Source organism: Nomascus leucogenys, chromosome 2 (genome assembly GCF_006542625.1).
Source record: "Nomascus leucogenys isolate Asia chromosome 2, Asia_NLE_v1, whole genome shotgun sequence".
Classification (NCBI taxonomy): Eukaryota; Metazoa; Chordata; class Mammalia; order Primates; family Hylobatidae; genus Nomascus; species Nomascus leucogenys.
The window spans coordinates 119,347,737-119,367,148 of record NC_044382.1 but is presented as its reverse complement, the minus strand read 5'-3'; the positions used below and the strand labels follow the sequence as shown (position 1 = coordinate 119,367,148).

Here is a 19,412-nt window from a genome sequence, read left to right as displayed (position 1 = left end):
GTTTCATATTCAATAAATGAATCACCAAAGTGTTCCAGCACATATTAGACAACATTAAATACATGGGAAGCTTTTAGCCAGTTGAGTCTGATTTATACAGGCAAATATTACCTGCTTAATGCAATCCAAAAGAGCTTCTCGACAGTATATATTTTTGTAAATGTGTATGTATTTATTCCCACCATTAACTTACAAAACTTGTGTTCCAATTTAAAATATTAACTTATGTTTCTTCCTTAAAAAAACTGCTACATTCTTTCTTTCTAACTCACTCATTTCTTTTCTGGAAAGAAAAGTCAATAATCTCTATGCTCCAAGGTCTATACCACATTCAACCCTCTTCCACGTCTCTACCAAATTAAAAAACAAAAGCAATCAAGAAACAAACTCAAGAAATGGGAAAGAAAGAGTTAAAGAACAACTAAAGGCACCAAAGTCTCATTTGGTCTCTTAATAATAGAATGGAAATTAATTTAACACACTTATGGCATTATATAGAGGACTGTATCTTTCAGACTTTGAGTCATCAATAGAAAATACAAATTTATTCCATACATTTTCTTTCTTTTCTTTTTCTTTTTCTTTTTTTTTTTTTTTTGAGACAGGGTCTCTCTCTCTCGCCCAGGCTTGAGTACAGTGGCGTGACCTTGGCTCACTGCAATCCCCCACCTCCCGAGTTCAAGCAATTCTTGTGCTTCAGCCTCTGAAGTAGCTGGAATTACAGGTGTGCGTCACCATACCCAGCTAACTTTTTTATTTTTATTAGATACGGCGTTTCACCATGTTGGCAAGGCTGGTCTGGAACTCTTGACATTAAGTGATCTGCCTGGCTCAGCCTCCCAAAGTGCTGAGATTACAGGCTTGAGCCACCATACCCACCTTATTCCACACATTTTCTATAAATATTTCACAACTTTATGCCGTAAAATGTATGGCTTATCACAGATACGCATTTCTTAAATGATGATTCTGTAAAAGGAAGAGATGACTAAGAGTTACACCATTGCTGTTACTTCATACTTACAGCGACTGCCTCCAGGATTTGTTTAACAGCATCTGCAGCATCTCGCTCACTGTAATATCCCTTTTCCACAATCCTGGAACAAAAAGAAAGGAAATGATTCTCAGGCACATTCATTCAGAAGAATGGATATTAAAAGAAGTTAAGTAAATTAATGTTAAATATGGTGCACACAAACAATTGAAACAGGCTGCCATACTACTATGGGAAAGATTTCCACAAACTGACACTCTAAAAATCTTTGAGTTTACTTAGGAAAATGAAATACTTTTATTTTTCCTTGGCTTGAACTATCCATTGCATTTGAAGAAAAAAACACTTTGTCTGTTTTAAGCTTTGTTTTGCGAATCATTTTAAACATATGCCAGTAGATATTATACAATGAAACACTCCCATGTAATTGTCACATAGCTTTATCTATAAATTCATGAAGTTTTATCTGCTTAATTACTTCCACTCCTTCCTTATTATTTTGAAGCACACATCAGACATTATATAATTTCATTTGTAAATATTTAAGGAGGTTATCTCTAAAAGATAAAGGACCCTCTAAAAATCATAGTCATAATTCCAATATCATACCTATAATTAATTTCTTAATATTATCAAATATGCAGTGTTTCAAATTTCTAATTGTCTGAAACATGTTAAATTCCATGTTTGAATAAGTATCCAAATAAGGTCCATGAAACTTCATTGGTCAGTATATCTCTTATTCTTTTTTAACCAGTATTTTCTCCCTCTCTCTCTCTCTTCCCTCACCAACCCTCTTTCTCTTTTTCCATCCTTCCCTTTTATCCCTTCTCCATCTCTGTTTCACTTTTGCTGCGTTTCTTTTTGGAAAGCTGGTCACTTGATCTTTAGAGTTTCCCTGCTTGGTAATGTGATTCTTTAAAAAAAATAAACTTTTATTTTAAGTTCAGAGGTACATGGGCAAGTTTATTACACAAACTTCTGTGATGGGGCTTTGTTGTACAGGTTATTTCATCACCCAGGTATTAAGCACAGTACCCATAAGTTATTGATCTTCTCTCTCCTTCCTCCCACCCTCCACCCTCCTATAGGCCCCAATGTGTGTTGTTCCTCTCTGTGTCCATGTACTCTCATCACTTAGTGAGAACATGTGGCATTTGGTTTTCTGTTCCTGCGTTAGTTTGCTAAGGAAAATGACCTTCAGCTCCATCCATGTCCCTTCAAAGGACATGATCTCATTTCTTTTTATGGCTACACAGTATTGCATGGTGTATATGTACATTTTCTGTATTTAATATGAACCTAATCAAGACCCCAGCATTATCTATTAATTAAAAAAGGGGGCAGAGAAATATCTCCAAAGACATCAAGGGGATAGAATCACATTTGATTCTAGAGGATTACATTTCATTCTATACCTTTATGTCTTTGGAGCTATTCCTCTGCCCTCTCTACTTTTTATTAATGGATAGCATTAGGGTCTTGATTAGACTCAGGCTGAATTTTTAGCAAATATATTTTATAGGGAATAATGTGTATTTTCACAAGGAGTTGCATGTTCAATTATGCTCCATTTCACGTTGACAATAACAGTAATTGATTATCAATGCCTAGATCCATCACATCATTAGCAGTTTCAAGTTGGTATAATCTATCATTGCTGCTTCTTTGTTAGCTAAAAATTTTCTAGTAATACAATTCTTATAGGAAAGAGGGGATTATTAGTTTTTTAACTTATCAGTTTTCCAAATAATGAGTTCATTCACCAACATTTTCAGTGACCAGTTAGTGTTTTTGTTCATTTTTTGGTATCATTTTGGAAGTATGGATTTAATCATATTTGATACATTTCAATCTGCTCTAGCTCTTCCTGGGTCAGTAGTAGGCTATGCAAGTTGGCTTTTGAAGTCTTTGGTGGTTATTTTTCTATCCAGTATAATATAATACCTGAGGCTTATTTTGTACATTTGCTGCCTCAGACCTAGAATAAGTCATTGTCTCCTAGAAGTACACTTTTAGTGGCAGATAGTATTTTTCTAATTTTACATGTTATTCTTGAATTAAAAAATAAATATATATGTACATATGTTCATATTCCATTTCTTAGACAAACAATATTATCATGTTAATATGTACAAAATGTTTTATATATGTTTTTACTATGTGGTCCATTTTATGTGCTTTTCCTCTTTTAATTTTTTTTTGCATTTAGGAGTGTTTGTATTTTTGTTTTCATGTTTTTAACATTAGTTTCTTCTTTTTTTGGTTTGTTCTGTACTCTCAGCAATACTGACATTAACTAGCTGATACGGTTTGGATTTTTTGGATTTGTGTTCCCACCCAAATCTCATGTCAAATTGCAGGAGGGGCCCAGGGGAGGTGATTGGATCATGGGGGAGGATTTCTCCCTTGCCATTATCATGATTGTGAGTGAGTTGTCATGAGATCTTATGGTTGAAGTGTGTGGCACTTCCCCTTTGTGCTCTCTCTCTCTCTCCTGCTCTGCCATGGGAAGATGTGCCTTGCTTCCCCTTCACCTTTCGTCATGATAGTTAAGTTTCTTTTTTTTGAGACGGAGTCTCGCTCTGTCGCCCAGGCTGGAGTGCAGTGGCGCAGTCTCGGCTCACTGCAAGCTCCGCCTCCCCGGTTCATGCCATTCTCCTGCCTCAGCCTCTCCGAGTAGCTGGGACTACAGGCGCCCGCCACCACGCCCGGCTAATTTTTTGTATTTTTAGCAGAGACAGGGTTTCACCGTGGTCTCGATCTACTGACCTCGTGATCCGTCCGCCTCGGCCTCCCAAAGTGCTGGGATTACAAGCGTGAGCCACCGCGCCCAGCCGATAGTTAAGTTTCTTGAGACCTCTGCAGCCATGCGGAACTGGGGGTCAATTAAACCTCTTTTCTTTATGAATCACCCAGTCGCAGGTAGTTCTTTATAGTGTGTGAGAACAGACTAATACACTAGCAGTCCAGCTAGTATGAACTTACAATACAGATACAATATATAGCTGTCAAAAATTGAGAAGAAATAAGAACAGCTTGAAAAAGATAAACTTCTTGATTGCTGTATAATTAGTAACGAGTGAAAGAATATTATTTCAAAGTAATAGGAGGAAAGAGAGCCTCATTATCTTAAGTAGGTGACAATTTTCTTCTGATACATGATGTGATTTTCAAAAAATCTGATGACAATCTGATTTTCTCCAAATAATTGACTTGCTCTCTTTTTTTTTTTTTTTTTTGCATGAATGTGGGCAAATAATTTTTCTTTTAATTTAAAGTCTTTTAAGACATGTTTTATGAAAAACACGGTAGTTGTTCTGGGTTTAGTTATTCAGATTTGTGGCATAATCTTTCAATTCAGAGTGCTTTCATTATTCTTTTTAAATTTCAGGAATATTTTCTTGAAGTAGAACGTTTTGTGTTTGTTTTCTTCCATTGCCTTGGTTTTCTTCTTTGGGGTGTGCAATTATACATATGTAAGAATTTTTCTACCTTTGATCTGTACTGTTGTCCTACAGTTTTCTTAATTTTAGCTTATTTTGTAACACTGTCTTATTTTCATTTTTCTTTTTTTTGTGGGTGTTTCTTCCTGACATGCTTTCACTGCGTAAAGGAACTTTATTCTGCTCCTTATTGTCTGTCCTCTGTTGACCTCCAGCTCCATCCACGTCCCATAATCATTCTCTATCGGAACTAACTCAGATACTTTTCTGTTGCTGTCCATTTTTAAGCCAAATTGGTTTACTTAACCTTTTGACAGAGTGATGGTTCAGGATATCTTTTCTAGTTTCATGGCTCTTAAGTTTCTGGTTATGTTCATGAAGCGTTAAGAAATATGCCCTCATTCTTTCTGAGATCTCTTCCCCTCCCCTGGAACTTCATTCCCTTGCCTTTGCCGTCTCTACACTGATTAATTTGGATTCTCTTCCCAGCAGTTTTTCCTAAGTGTAGAACCTTTTCCCCAGGGGACTTTAGATTTTTGTTTCAGGAGTTCACAAGGCCTTGGCAATGAATTAGCTTTTTAGACATTACTGCAGGTGCACCCCTTATACTTTTCAGAAATTTGGATGGTAAAAATCTCTCCCAATTTCAGCTTCTCTTTTTATATTGACCTATCCTTCTTCAAAATAACTTGAAGATTTGAGAGACTTGAGTGTTTGCCTGCTTTGGGGTCTCTCATTTGTCTTCTTGCTTCCCTTGCTTCTTCGTGTACAGGTGATCATTCCACATGGCTCTTCCTGTTGTCATTAGCTGGTCCTCACTCACTTGTATGTTAGGCTTCATGGGGATACCCTGCCGCCTGGTTTTGCTGTAGATATTATCATTGAGTTTTTGATTTTTCAGAACAAGTTGCTGTCTAATCTTATGAGGAGCTTTTGGAAGACTGAAAAACTACTTTGTTGCTATGTCTAACTTTCCAGAATTTCAGGAGAAAACACATTTCTAATAGCACTATATAAGATGACTTCAGCTGGCACAAAGTTTGAAAATGGTCAATTCAAAACATAAAGGACAGTTTCAACAGCGTTTTTCATTTTAAATAGAAACTTTTCTTAGATGGTACCTCAAATAGCATATTTTTCAGAAAGTACTTTTCTTTGATTTCTGTTTTCTTTAAATGTTGTGACAAGAAGTTTTAAGTTCTCAAAGTAGCTGGTATTAAAAGTTGAATTTAAAATCTATAAAATGTTTCCAAAATAGGGGATGGGGTAGGGGTGAGAAGAAGCAGAACAAAACAGATATGTCAAAAGTATAAAATATATTAAAAGACCTCAATGATTACAGTTATTAAAATTCAGAAACAATATATTGAGGCAAAAATTTTAATTATCTTATTTTCCTTATTTAGTTATTTAGAACATTGGCAAGCAATGCAAATTCATCATCTTTTTATTTTTGGGATACTTTACCAGCACTAGGGTCAAACGAAAGGGGAAAATAGATTACAATATTTAGGGAATGATTATTCATTTGTTCTTGAATATCATTTTCTTGTGATATTTACTTACAAAACCATGAAATTTTCCAATTCATGATTAGGTTAAATGGTCTACTTATAAAAATTTAATTGACATGCTTCATGGGACTATACTTTCTAAACATTTTAAGTATGAGGGAAGGGGAAAAGAAGTACTATTGTGACAGAGTAAGTTCAGGACTTTGGCTACCATGACATCATTCTCTGCATTTTACTCTAAACATGGATTTTGTGGTATCACTATCAGCCAGCACAAATGTAATTAGTGTCTCCTCTGTGCCCTGTACCTATAGCCTCAGGAGCTTGGCTTTCTCCAGTTTTGTTAAAAGAGGGGAGTTGTTACAAAGATGATGGAGAAGAATAGGTGTTAAATTTCTTTGCAACCTTATATTATCTCCAGAAGGGAATAAAATCAATTACCTTCTGGCCTACAACAAACAGTGTGGATTTTCCCCATAGTCACTCACCCAGGCTAGAGCTTTACCACAGCTGCTTTGCAGTACTTTTCCAGGGGGCACTATTCATGCAAATGGCGCTCCTGTGGTTGAAGAGAGCCAACTTCCACAACCATGAGCTGTCTCCCTTAGGTGTCTATTAAAGACACAGTTCTTGGAGGCATCATCACTCTTTGGAAAGTAGGTACTTCACCCACTAGAATCTCCTCTCTATATTTTGGTTTATTATGTAGTCTCAAGCTTCAGCCTAAATATCTTCTGTATTTTCATTTGGCTATAAGTTAGGGTTAAGTGCCTACTGTGAGAGAAATGTTTGTCTCCCCCAAATGCATATGTTGAAACCTAATCACGAATGTGATGGTATTAGGAGGTGGGGCCTTTGGGAGGTGATTCTATCATGAAGGATGAACCTTCATGAATGGGATTCATGCCTTTATAAAAGAGACCCTAGAAAGCTTCTTTGCCCCTTCCACCATGTGCAGACACAGCTATAAAGTGCCATCCATGAATCAAAAAGCAGCCTCTCAGCAGACATGGAATCTGCTGACACATTTATCTTGGACTTTCCAGCCTCCAGAACTGTGAGAAATAAATTTGTATTGTTCATAAGCCACTCAGTATAAGAAATTTTGTTATATCAGACTGAAAGGACTAAGATAGTGCCTGTGTTTCAGAATATGTTCTTGTGGGAATGTCTAGGGCCTGGCTTGATGGAAGAGTGAATTTTCTTGGGAGCTGTGTTCATGTGGGAGGGAGAGAGTAGTAGTAGGTATATAAAAAATAGTTAACAGAAACTTTACTAATTTTCCCCAATATATGTTAAGTTAGTGAAATAATTCATTTACTTAATCAGAGGATGCATTCCAACAGATGTATCTGCTAATTTATTTATTCAATAAATGTTATGGAGTGACCGTTATGTGCTGGCCACTCAGTAGTGAACTGGACATGGACTCTGCACTCATGGGCTTTCTCTTGGTATAAGTAGACAGACAATATTCAACACAGTGTGCTAAATGATGTGATAGAGGTATTAAAGAATGGCCTGAGAGCTCCGACAAAATGCAGGTAATCTATTCTGGAGGCCATGCAGGGTGAGGAAAGGATTCCAGAAATAGCTATATCTCAGCTCACACCTGAAAGGTGTACAGAAATTTTTCAGATGCAAGGAGGGTGGCAGTTGGGGGTCGGGATAGGTACGGAAGAAGAAGGTGGTGATATTTATCCACATTCGTAACTTCTAATGTGAGCCAGGTATTTGCTGGATGTAAACAGAATAAGATTTGGGCTCTGCCCGAGATGAGACCACAGATGGTGGAGTAAAGAAAGTTACAAACGAAAAACATTATCATAGATGTAATGTATGTTATGTAAGGTTTGTTCAACCAAGGGATTTATTAATTCTGTAGTGAGAACAGCATCCGTAGAGTAGATATGTGGGGCAAGGGCACAAAACTCAAGTGCCTCCCCACCTCATTTCAGTGTGAACTCTGCACACTGCATCTTGGCCAACCATTACCCTTCGACCACTTCTATTCCAGGCAGTTTCTGCTAAAAGGAGTTTTGTTCCCAGATGATTCTTTAACCAGATTGTCACAGGGTTAGTTTTCTGAGACTCAGACATCCATTTTAAATATTTTATAAGTTGAGCTGCCATTCAGGCTACCCATGGATGACTAAAAAGTTCAACAGCAATGAAATCAAGTCGTAAATGCAGGTTTACAACTTAGAACTATGATTACAAGTGAAGATGCTAGTGACCAAGCAAAGGAAAATGAAACCTTGTAATTTATTTCTCTGAATTTCAGTTGCACGACATCAGCAGATGTGTTTGTCCAGAAACTTCTGCAGGGCACTGTGGTAAAATTATTAGCCCTCTCACCAGATTGTTGCTTGGATCACCCACAGAGCCTAGCTGCAAGACTTGCCCATAGTAAGTAAATATTTATGGAATTAATACCAACTGCCAAGTGAATGGGTCAGAAAAATTTCAGATTGTGGACATTTGGACAATACTTTTGCCTATGTTCATTATCACGGGGAACAAAAGCACTGGACTCAGAAGTGATTCCCATCACAAGTACATTGGCCATGACTCCAGAGGAAGAACAGCTGTGTGGATGCTTCCCAGAGGACAATGCAGTAAGTGAAAAGATTATTGCTGGCTGTAGGAAGAAACTCAGAGTTACATAGTTTTAGATATTGCTGGAATAACATGAATCTTTTTAGAAACTTATTTTAAACAAAATCAAAGTAATTTAAATTCCTTAAAATGGAGTATTTGTTTCATGAGGTGACACGTAATTTCTTTATACAATTTAGCTGGCATCTCAAAAAATTTGCCAATGAAATTGAACCATGGATAGACAGTCAAGGTTTTATAGCTTTATACGAAACATATTCATGACTCTGAGTCTTAGAAGCAATGAAATATTTAATCATTGTAGGGGTTTTAAAGCTGTAAAAAACAGAGGGATAATTTTGGCTGGTATTTTTGTTTTTTCATATTTAAACATAGTTATTGCTGCATTTCTCTTCAGATTTAGTAAACTAATTTCTGTTTCGTGATTTGAAAACTAATAAGGAAGCAGTTAAGATGCTACCAGCATTTTAAGATAATTGTCACAGGCCCAGGGCCCTGTGGTTTGCCTCTGTGCCACACAGTTTCCCAGCCTTCCATTGTGGGCGAGGCCAGAGGGCTCAGAGCTCAAAACAAAATGTCTTCTAGGATTTTAATCACAACACTGACCCAAAAGGCTGCCCTGAGACTCCAGTTCCTACATGTCCCTCAGCTGCCAGGGGGCCTAGCAGACATCTGGAGATCTGGGAAGGAAGCACGAAGGTCGTACATTTCCCCAAGCTCCTCCACTGAAAGCCTCTGGCTTCAACAGGCTCTCTTACTCCACGACTGTGCCTTTTACTTCCACTGCTCGCTGTGCTGGTGCCCGTGCTCTTCTCCTCAGTTGGTGTGTTTTTCTTCCTATCATTTAAAATTTATAGGATGAAAAAATACAGGCAATGCCTATTTCTCTCTATGGAGCTGCTGTAATACATGACGCTGGTGCATTTGCTTCTGTAACACTAATTGCCACAAATTGAATTGAGCGCATCTCCATCCAGGCAGTTAACACGCGCACAGCAGCTGAAGAGCTCTAATCTGATCATATTCTGAGGCCCCAGACTTCCTGGCACATAGATTAGGAGCCCTGCTGCTCTGCTCACCACTCGCAGCTTTTTCTCAAATGGCTGCATAATAACTGTAGATGACTAGGTTTATGTGAGAAAGATATTGGTCTGATGAGAATGTGTACTGAAGGATCAAATGACAGACAGTAAAAGCCCCAAATAATATAAAGTTTCAGGAACCAAGTCTTAAGGGCTGCCAGTACACCATTATGCTGTTACATACAAAATTATATTAAAATGAAATCTGCTGTACTCTGTGTAAATCTACCACTTCTTTGTAAGTTTCAATCACAGCTTCTTATTTTATTGATGACATCATTGCCTGTTTTGGTGCTTTCTGTAAGAACTTTCCTGCCAAAGAATGTCAAGTTCATATACGTTTCAAAAAAGTAGTTTGAAAGATACTACTAGCACCTGTTACATTCGAATACTAAGAAGAAAGTCAGGGAATTGTGGATCAATGTGAGTGCTGGCCAGGGAGCCGACAAGAGAAAGAGGAGGTCAAATCAAATTGCGAATCTGGGAATGGGCCTAAGAGATTTCCAGTCTACTTCTCTCATACTATAGATAAAAGGCCTGACTGAAAGATATATATATTGCAGCCAGGCGGGGTGGCTTACGCCTGTAATTCCAGCACTTTGGGAGGCCGAGGCGGGTGGATCACGAGGTCAGGAGTTCGAGAACATCCTGGCTAACACAGTGAAACCCCGTCTCTACTAAAAAAAATATAAAAAATTAGCTGGGCATGGTCGCGCGTGCCTGTAGTCCCAGTTACTCAGGAGGCTGAGGCAGGAAAATGGAGTGAACCCGGGAGGTGGAGTCTGCAGTGAGCCAAGATCACGCCACTGCACTCCAGCCTGGGCGACAGAGCGAGACTCTGTCTCAAAAACAAACAAACAAACAAAAAACACATAAATATGTATTGCTCAGGAGCACACTGTTTATTTAATCATTCACTTAACAAATGTCTAGCCCTGCTTGCTTTCTACCTAGCCCAGCTTTTAAAATTGAGACTAAGATGCTCATATTTTACCCAACAGTGTACAATTGTGCTTTTGAACATCATTTTGCCACAATAGGCCCTTCCTCCTGGCCTCTGCCTGCTAATTTCCAATTTCTCACATAAGAGGCAGCTCAAAAGATTTTACTCCTTCCTGAAGCAATTTCTGACTTACAAAACCCCCTTGTTTTGTACTCTACACACTGTGTTTATGCCCTAATTATAGCACTTACCATCCCCACATGAATACTTAGAGCTGAATATGCGGCCAATCTCTAACAAACACAAAACATCTGATGATCTCTCTTTTATGCCCTGATTATTTTTATTTCTTTTTATTTCCTAGCCCTCATTAAAAAAAATTTATGATATTGTGGTCATTATAATCCCTAATATGCTTTATTTGGAAGGTGATGCTTAAAAAATATTAGAGTCTATGTCACATTTTTACTTTCCCTCTTTAGACTATGAGCTCCTTGAGGGTGGAGACAATATACAGTGGTTAATACATTGGTGGGAAGAGAACAAAGTGGGTGGTAAAGCCAGCATGGTAAGGTGAGGCCAGATTGTAAGTGGGCTTTTTTTGTCATGTTTAAAAGTATTGACTTAAAGTGAAAGTAGTGAGTAGTTTCCTGGGCTGACCTGATCAAATCTATGCTTATACACAGATGGATGGAAAGGAGTGAAAGTAATACTCTCTAGGAGTCTGCTGCAATGGGAAATAATGCAAAGGTGCAACAGGGAAGAAGCACTGGGAAAGGGAAAAGGGAACAGATTTCAAAGCTGCTCAGAGGAAGAATTATAGGGAAGAGGAAAGGAGAATCTAAAGGAAAAGGGAGAAATTCATGTTGATTAGTTTAGTTGGTGAATCAGTTCACAGGGAAGGGGAATGAGATTGAGAGAGGGATGCTGAGTTCATTTGATTTAGAGGTGCTAATGGGACTTGGTGAGAAGCCTAGTAGACTGCTGAAAATACAGTTTTCATCTTAGCTGAGATTGTAGCCAGCAGTGTGGCTCAAGCCACAGGTGAGTGTCAAATTCATCTAACAAGAATGTAGGAAGAAGTTTAAAGGGAACTTAAGAGGTGGGGAGGGGAAGAGGAACTCAGGAAAGAGATCAAGAGGGAGATGGCTGAAAAGTTGGATGAAAGCCAACAGAAAAAGAGATGCTGTCCAAAACTCCATGAATGATATGGAGGAGTAAGCCAGTAATATATAATGCTACAGAAACCAGAGTCTCCAAACATGCATAGCCTTCAGCATTAGCAGACCTTCAGTGCTCCTCAAAAGCCCTTATTCTTTCCCTCATCTGTTCACACAATCTCACTTAAAATCTTCTTCAAGTGCCCTATTCCATTCTTTACCAGTTAGTATTAGGAGATCAATTTCCCTTCTTTAACAATACTGGGAAAATAGAGGCTATCAAGACCGAACTACCTAAACGTCTTATACCCCACCACACTTCTATTTCCAGCCCTAGGAAACCACTGCTTTGCTTCTGTCTATGTATTTTCCCTTTCTTGAAATTCCTTATAAAGTCATAGAGTCATAGCATATACAGTCTTCCATGTCTGGCTTTATTCCCTTAGCATAAACTTTTTAAAGTTCATCCATGTTGTAGTGTGTATCAAAGGAACATTCCTTTTCATTGCTGAATGGTCGTTCATTCTCCAGTTGATGACATTTAAATTATCTCCCCTTGGCTGGGTGCAGTGACTCATGCCTGTAATCCCAGCACTTTGGGAGGCCAAGGTGGGTGAATCACGAGGTCAAGAGATCCAGACCATCCTGGTGAACATGATGAAACCCTGTCTCTACTAAAAATACACACACACAAAAAATTATCTGCCCTCTCGTAAAACATCTAATTCCAGGGTAGGCATCTATCTGGCCCAACTGTACTGCCTCCATGGAACTCAAAGGGCAAGGGGAACTGACAGACTTGCTAATGCCCATAACGTCTGCTGTGCCATGAGTAATAAGGCCCTTTGTCTCTGATCCAGGAATCGTGTGCTTTCCAGCATCCATAAAAGAATAATAGGCTATTTTATTAGTTTATAAGTAAGGTACAATTACATCTCAGTCCCAACAGTGTCTTCCAACTTATTCCAAAAGTCTTTCTTTTTCACAATTGCTTTGATTAATCTAGCTCCTTTGACCCTTTGTCTCTTTCTTTCTGCTTCAGAGGAAGAAGAGTTTTTTCTAAAAACCAAATCCCTTTATCTGACTCTCGGTCTCATTCCCTTCGTGCCTTTTCTAGAATGCTGTTCCAAATTTAGGTCCCTCTCATACAAATCTCTCCTGCTTCTCTTTCTTATGAGCTCCTTCCCATCAGCAAATCAACGTGTTCCTAGACCTACGGCTTAAAATAATAAACTTCTATTTATCCAATGTGTTCTACTACCTCACCTCTATCTTTCATTTTATGGCCAAGCTTCTAGAAAAAGTAAAATATAAGTCTAGTCCAAATCAAAGTATAAGTTTTCTTTACATATAGCCAGATAAAGCCACATAAAGAGATGTATTTAAAATATCCATGGTTGAAAAACAACTACATACAAATTAAAGGTCAGGTTAAGCCAACACTCAAGTAGGACAAATGTTAGATTACTAATCTGAAGTTTTATTTTTAAGCATAAGAGTTTTGGCATTTGCAGCAGCATGACATGGTAGAAAAATTGTATACTTCGGAATGTGACATACTTGAATCCAATCTTATTTAATTATTATTAGATCATATACAAGCTGAGTGACCTAACGGAAGTAAAGAGACCTCTCTGATCCTCAGTTGTCTTGTCTATAAAATGTATATATCAAACCCTACTTTATATATGTGTTGCTATAATGATTAAATAGTATCATGTTAGTAAATTGCCCTGCACACTCTGCCAGCAACCCAACAGGATCTCAAAAATGTTCCTCATTATATTCACTAATTATCCTTTCTGAACAATCGCATTTTATAGAATCACTCATTAGATAATTACATTGATGACCAATTTCTGATACAATGGTCTTCACAAATGCAGACTTTTTCTAAGTTTGTTAAATCCTAATACCAACCATGATACAACTCTAGAAAGACTGGGACAAGAAACAGCCTCGGTTCTATTTCTCAACCCTTTTTCTAATAGCAATGTCCGGAAAATTCAATTTGTTTCCAACAAGAATGAGAGATCCAGAAATGCTGAAGTACAGATTACTATTAGGACTCATATAGTAGGACTGGAGGTGAGGTCTTATGACTTATTTATAACTTTTTAAGTTTATGCTATAGAAAAATATGGATAATAATACCTCAAAAAAGGTGCAGAGAGAGTTATTGAGTGGGCTACATAGATACATAGGTTTGCATAGGACCAGTCAATACATCATGGATTTTCCACGTATAAATAGATATTTATTTTCTTGGAAATGATGTGCGAGCGACAAACTGGACTTAATAAGAAAGAAAATGAGGCCCTACAAGAAGGAAAGGATTGGATCAGAAGACAGTCTGGTTGCCTGGACTGGGAAGATCATTAACCTTTACTAATTCTGTTTTCATATTTGCATAGTGAGTATACTGCTTTTCATCCTGCTTGCTCAAATAGGCTGACTTTTTAAATCAGGAAAATACATTAGTGTCTGTGAAAAAAATTTAAAACCATATGTGAATTTTTGCTCTCAGCAATGGTGGGTCAGACAAGCTTCCAGGCAAGAAAAATAAAAACAAACTCAATAAAATAACTTTTAAAAAATCTATTTGAACAAATCAGAGAGTTATCAAGAGTGATGGTAATATTGAGTGTCAACTTGATTGGAATGAAGGATGTAAAGTATTGTTCTTGGGTGTGTCTGTGAGGGTGTTGCCAAAGGAGATTAACGGTGAACTGGGAGATGCAGACCCACCCTCAATCAGCTGCCAGCAAGGCTAGGATAAAAGCAGGCAGAAGAATGTGGAAAGACTAGACTGGCTAAGTCTTCTGGTTTCCATCTTTCTCCTGTGCTGGATGCTTCCTGCCCTTGAACCTCAGACTCCAAGTTCTTCAGCTTTTGGACTCTTGGACTTACACTAGTGATTTGCCAGGGGCTCTTGGGTCTTTGGCCATAGACTGAAGGCTGCGCTATTGGCTTCCCTACTTTTGAGGTTTGAGAACTCAGACTGGCTTCCTGGCTCCTCAGCTTGCAGGTGGCCTATTGTGGAAATTCGCCTTGTGATTGTGTGAGTGAATTCTCCTAATAAACTCCCCTACATACATACATCTACCCTATTAGTTCTGTCCCTTTACAGATCCCTAACTAATACACTAAGGAAGAGAAGGATTTAGGAATCAAGATCCAGAAGAGAAGAAAAACTCAGCAAAGCAAACCTGCCATCTGATGCCTCTGCTTTCCTTCTGAAGGCATTTACTTATTCCAGCACAGCAGCTGACAGGCTGAGAAGCTGAATAAAGTTTCTGGCCATTACACAGAGCTAAGAGTACAGAAGTTGGCATTGAGGGTCTACCAAGTAAGACGAGCCCTGATATAATGCCCTGGCTTAAAGTTGAGACCTTCAAAGAGCAAAGCCTTGTGAATAAGACTTGACAAGAAAGACACCAGCCATTAGGAAGCCCAGCTTTGAATTAGCCTAATATCTGACTGTATTAAAAAGATCTATTTGTTAACCTTAAATGCCTGCCACAACAAAAGAAAATCTCCTTTTTTGGAAGGTAACAGCATTCCAGGCCTCAAATTCTAAAACCTTTTATACATAATGTTTGACATTGGAACAAGCCTAAACAGGCAAGCAAAAACACAAAAAGAAATGGATCATGTCCTTTGCAGGGACATGGAAGGAACTGGAGGCCATTATCCTTAGCAAACTAACACAAGAACAGAAAACCAAATACTGCATGTTCTCAATTATAAGTAGGAGCTAAATGATGAGAACACATGGACACATAGAGGGGAACAACACACACTGGGGCCTTTCGAAGGGTGGAAATTGGGAGGATGGAGGGGATCAGGAGAAATAACTAATGGATTAGTGGATATGAGGTTTAATACTTGGGTGATGAAACAATCTGTACAACAAATCGCCATGACACACATTTACCTATGTAACAAACCTGCAAATGTACCCCTGAACTTAAAAGTTAAATAAAAATAAAATTCTTTAGGAAAAATTGATAAAATAAAAAAAGAAAAAGAAAACAGAAAAAAACCCATGACAATTTTTTTAAAAATTCAAAACTATACTTAGATACTGGAGTTATCTGACAAAAATCAAGAAAAAATACTTTTGATTTAATTAGAAGACTGTAAGGATATTGCTAAATTTACTGTCTTAAAATACAGTCATTTTTGAGAGAAAAAAACTTCAAAACTTGCTCTTAAAGCAAAACTCACACCTTGTCCGTTTCAATAATTCAATGAAAATGATGTTGAGGTTTTAAGAGTTGAGACCAAACTGAGAACGATTAAACAGAAACTTCTTGGGAGCTTTCTTCTTCTCATGTGGTCATAATTGTGCAAATTTATTTATGTTTTAAATTTTTCTTGGGCACAACAAATCATGGATTTTATTCCAAAATTTCTAATAAATTGTCCTATGCAATTTACTATTTAAATTCTACATAAAATAGCAGATTCTACTTGGATTTTGACTATGTTTAATTTTTATAAGCATTATAGAATAAATTTTTTGCTAATTAAATACAACCTTTTTGAGTATAATAGACTCATATGATTATCTCTCCAGCAATTACTCCCCTAGTTCATTCATTACGTACTATTAGAGTCATCATTAGACCAGGGATGAATTCTTATCATCACAATTAAATAAATTCGTTTTGACCTAAGTACAAAAAAAGAGACCATATTACCTTTTAACTCTCAAGAAAGAAATCAATACATTGGATAGTAATGCAGAATGTATTTTCAGCTGGATAAAATTTAAAGATAACTGCAGAATTAAGTAACTTAATGGAGAGACCAAGTTCATATTAGCTAGGTCAATGCTGTGGACCACAACATGCAAAGGAAAAGAGTCTATCTTTTAAAACCACTAAGAGTTGAGTGCTTTACTGGCTGTCTGCCACTCTTCAGATGTTTTCTGTTAAATATGAATATTTCATCCATTTATCTCTCCAAATGAAATTTATCAATAGCATTTAGTTTTTTTCATTTTTAGCTATAGCTGAATTAAATTTCATCCCAAATTCTTTCATGGAAGAAAGGTTGAGAAGAAAAGAAGGAGAAACCCTTGATTCCCAATTAACTCAAACCAATAGAGGTAGGTAAGTAAATAGCAAATACTATTAGTAGATGATTGCTTCAGTGTGACATTCCTGTCCTGCAATTATTTATAATTTAAAAACATGAGAGTTCTCTCTGGTAGACTACAATTAGCAGAGAAATATGCAAGGTCTCCTTAGAGAGAGCTCATAGCTCCAAAGCCAGCAGGATCTGATTATAAACTGACTCTATTAATGTACCTAAAGAAGGAATACATCCATGAAAAAGAGTCAGCTAAAGAGGTGTTGAAAAAGGAGCCATTATAGGCATATTGTGGCCATACCCAAATTACCTAGTCCAGGAGAGTCTTGCTTGAGGACATGGGAACATGTGAACAAGAGTATCTTCATAGTGGTCAGAGCCATCTAAGCTTTATTAGCAACATAAAGCCACTTCAAATTTGTTCTGAGGTTCAGAGAAGTTAAGTAAATTATTCTAGGTTAGTTAGTTATCTTTCAGTTGTAGAGTCAGGATTCACTACTGTGAGTCTTTCAAAAAAACAACTGCTGCCAGAACTGTATGACTTTAGGCTACTGATGCTCACTTCCTTCAGCTGACTTATTATTCTTAAAATGTGAAAACAGTCAAAATGTTATAATGTTTAAAGTCTAATAATATGTTGAACCTGCTCTAAGGAAGGTTCAACATATATATGAACAAAATTCAGATGTATATCTGTTACACATACATACGTAGTTGCAATGAAGCTAGGCCTTTTGCTTCTTCTCACCTAAAGATCCAAATTTTCACTGAGTAATGTTTAAAAGAGACAGAACCTTTGAAAAACAATATGAATACTTTTGAAAGCCCTTGAAGAGGCAGCAAATTTAACGGGGTAGAGTAGGGGTGGGAAGGAAGGTGTCTTAGTCCATTTGAGCTGCTATTTAAAAATAACATAACCTGTGTGTCTTATACATATCAAACAATTATTTCTCACAGGTCTGGAGGCTGGAAAGTCCAAGATCAAGGCACCAGAAGATTTTGTGTCTGGTGACGGCCCACTTTCTCATACAGGGCACCTTCTTGCTGTGTCCTTACATAGTAAAAGGGGGAAGGCAGCTCTCTAGGGCCTCTCTTATATGGGCACTAATTTCATTCTGGAGGGCTCCACCTTTATGACCTAATGACCTCCCAATGATCCCATCTCCTAATACCATTATCTTAGGGATCAAGATTTTGGCAATCTTGGAATTTTGGGGGCACACAAACATTCAGACCCAGGCAAAAGTGAAGGAGTGTTCTTCTCCCAACACATTCAAAACTAATCCCCTTTAGATATCTTTCTCCTCAGAGTCCATTCATTGTACCAGTTGTTCATTCATTCATTCAGCAAATATTTATGGAGCATTTGCTGTGATCCAGGCACTCAGGGTACATCAATGGTTCCCTCAGTCTCTTCTGTCTTCCCCATAAACTGCAGCCTACCTGTCTCTTGCCCCATTTTTTAACCAAAACTTTTCCATTCACGTATGGCTTCTTTACCATTTCTAATACATGCCTACTTAGTCTCTTTGTCTTCTTTAAATGCCATTCTTTTTTGATTACCTGATGAACACAGCAAAAGGCTCTCAAGGGCCCATCATGACAAATATAGAATTCTCCCAAGAGGGTGGGGAAGATGGAACAACTATGGAAACATAAAGTTTGTGCGTCTTGTACAAATAGTTTGCATATATTATGCTCTGCCAGATTTCCAGGTGCACTCCCCACCCCCACCCCCACCCCCTCCATTCTCCCTCCTCTGCTTTGAAAGATGAACATATGAACAGGAAACCAAAGTTGGCAATAATTGGCTATAACAGAACATGTTTACTTTGCAACATGAACTCTTTACACAGACTTCTAAAGAAAATACGCTTAAAAATAATCATTTGAAGATTATTGAGTTTTATGAGCTTTTGGATCATAAAAGAGGACAGAGTACATGTTTAATTTTCTATAATTTTTCATCAAATATTTTCCTAAGATATTCTCATAAATCTTACTATTTAGTTTAAATTTAATTTGATTTTAGACATTCTATCTTTTTACTGAGGAGATAAATGTTTGCAAAGATAAATAGATATTATAGTGTTCCTCTTTTTACTCACTAAATATCTCAAATTTTCATGTACCTACATTTTACCACTACCCACCTTCCTTCAACATACTTCTTAAGACTTTTTTTTAGTAGTATTTATCAACAAGTATAATCTGTCATTATAAAAAGTTTCAGGAGAAATGCCCTTTATTTTTTGGTGGCCAAAAGCAAATCTTTCTGTGGTTATATTTCCAGAACCAACTCACCTATCAAACAGTTCTCCTCCTGTGACGAGTTCTAGGACCAGACTGATTTCTGTAGGGGTTTCAAATATTTCTTTAAGTTTTATCTAGGGAAAGATATAAAAAAAAGAATATCACAAATTTCTTATTCCATCTTTCTTGGAAATAGCTAACACTATGGCTAAAACAACATTCTGCAGTAGTACTATGTTGGATCACTGTTAATAAAGTTTCCTCATTCTTTTATCAGCTAGCTATTTCTCACTCTCTTTCT

At 37.4% G+C, this 19,412-nt stretch overlaps 1 protein-coding gene across 1 annotated transcript in view; it reads right to left on the bottom strand.

Moving 5' to 3' along the window:
- CAMK4 (calcium/calmodulin dependent protein kinase IV) overlaps positions 1-19,412 on the bottom strand; it is a 265,759-nt gene that overhangs the window by 97,284 nt on the left and 149,063 nt on the right. Inside the window, exons 5-6 of the mRNA XM_003259823.3 lie at positions 19,163-19,245; positions 1,025-1,097 (exon numbers count right to left, since the gene is read on the bottom strand). Of these exons, the coding sequence (XP_003259871.1) occupies positions 1,025-1,097; positions 19,163-19,245 (156 nt within the window). The remainder of the gene's footprint in view (positions 1-1,024; positions 1,098-19,162; positions 19,246-19,412) is intronic.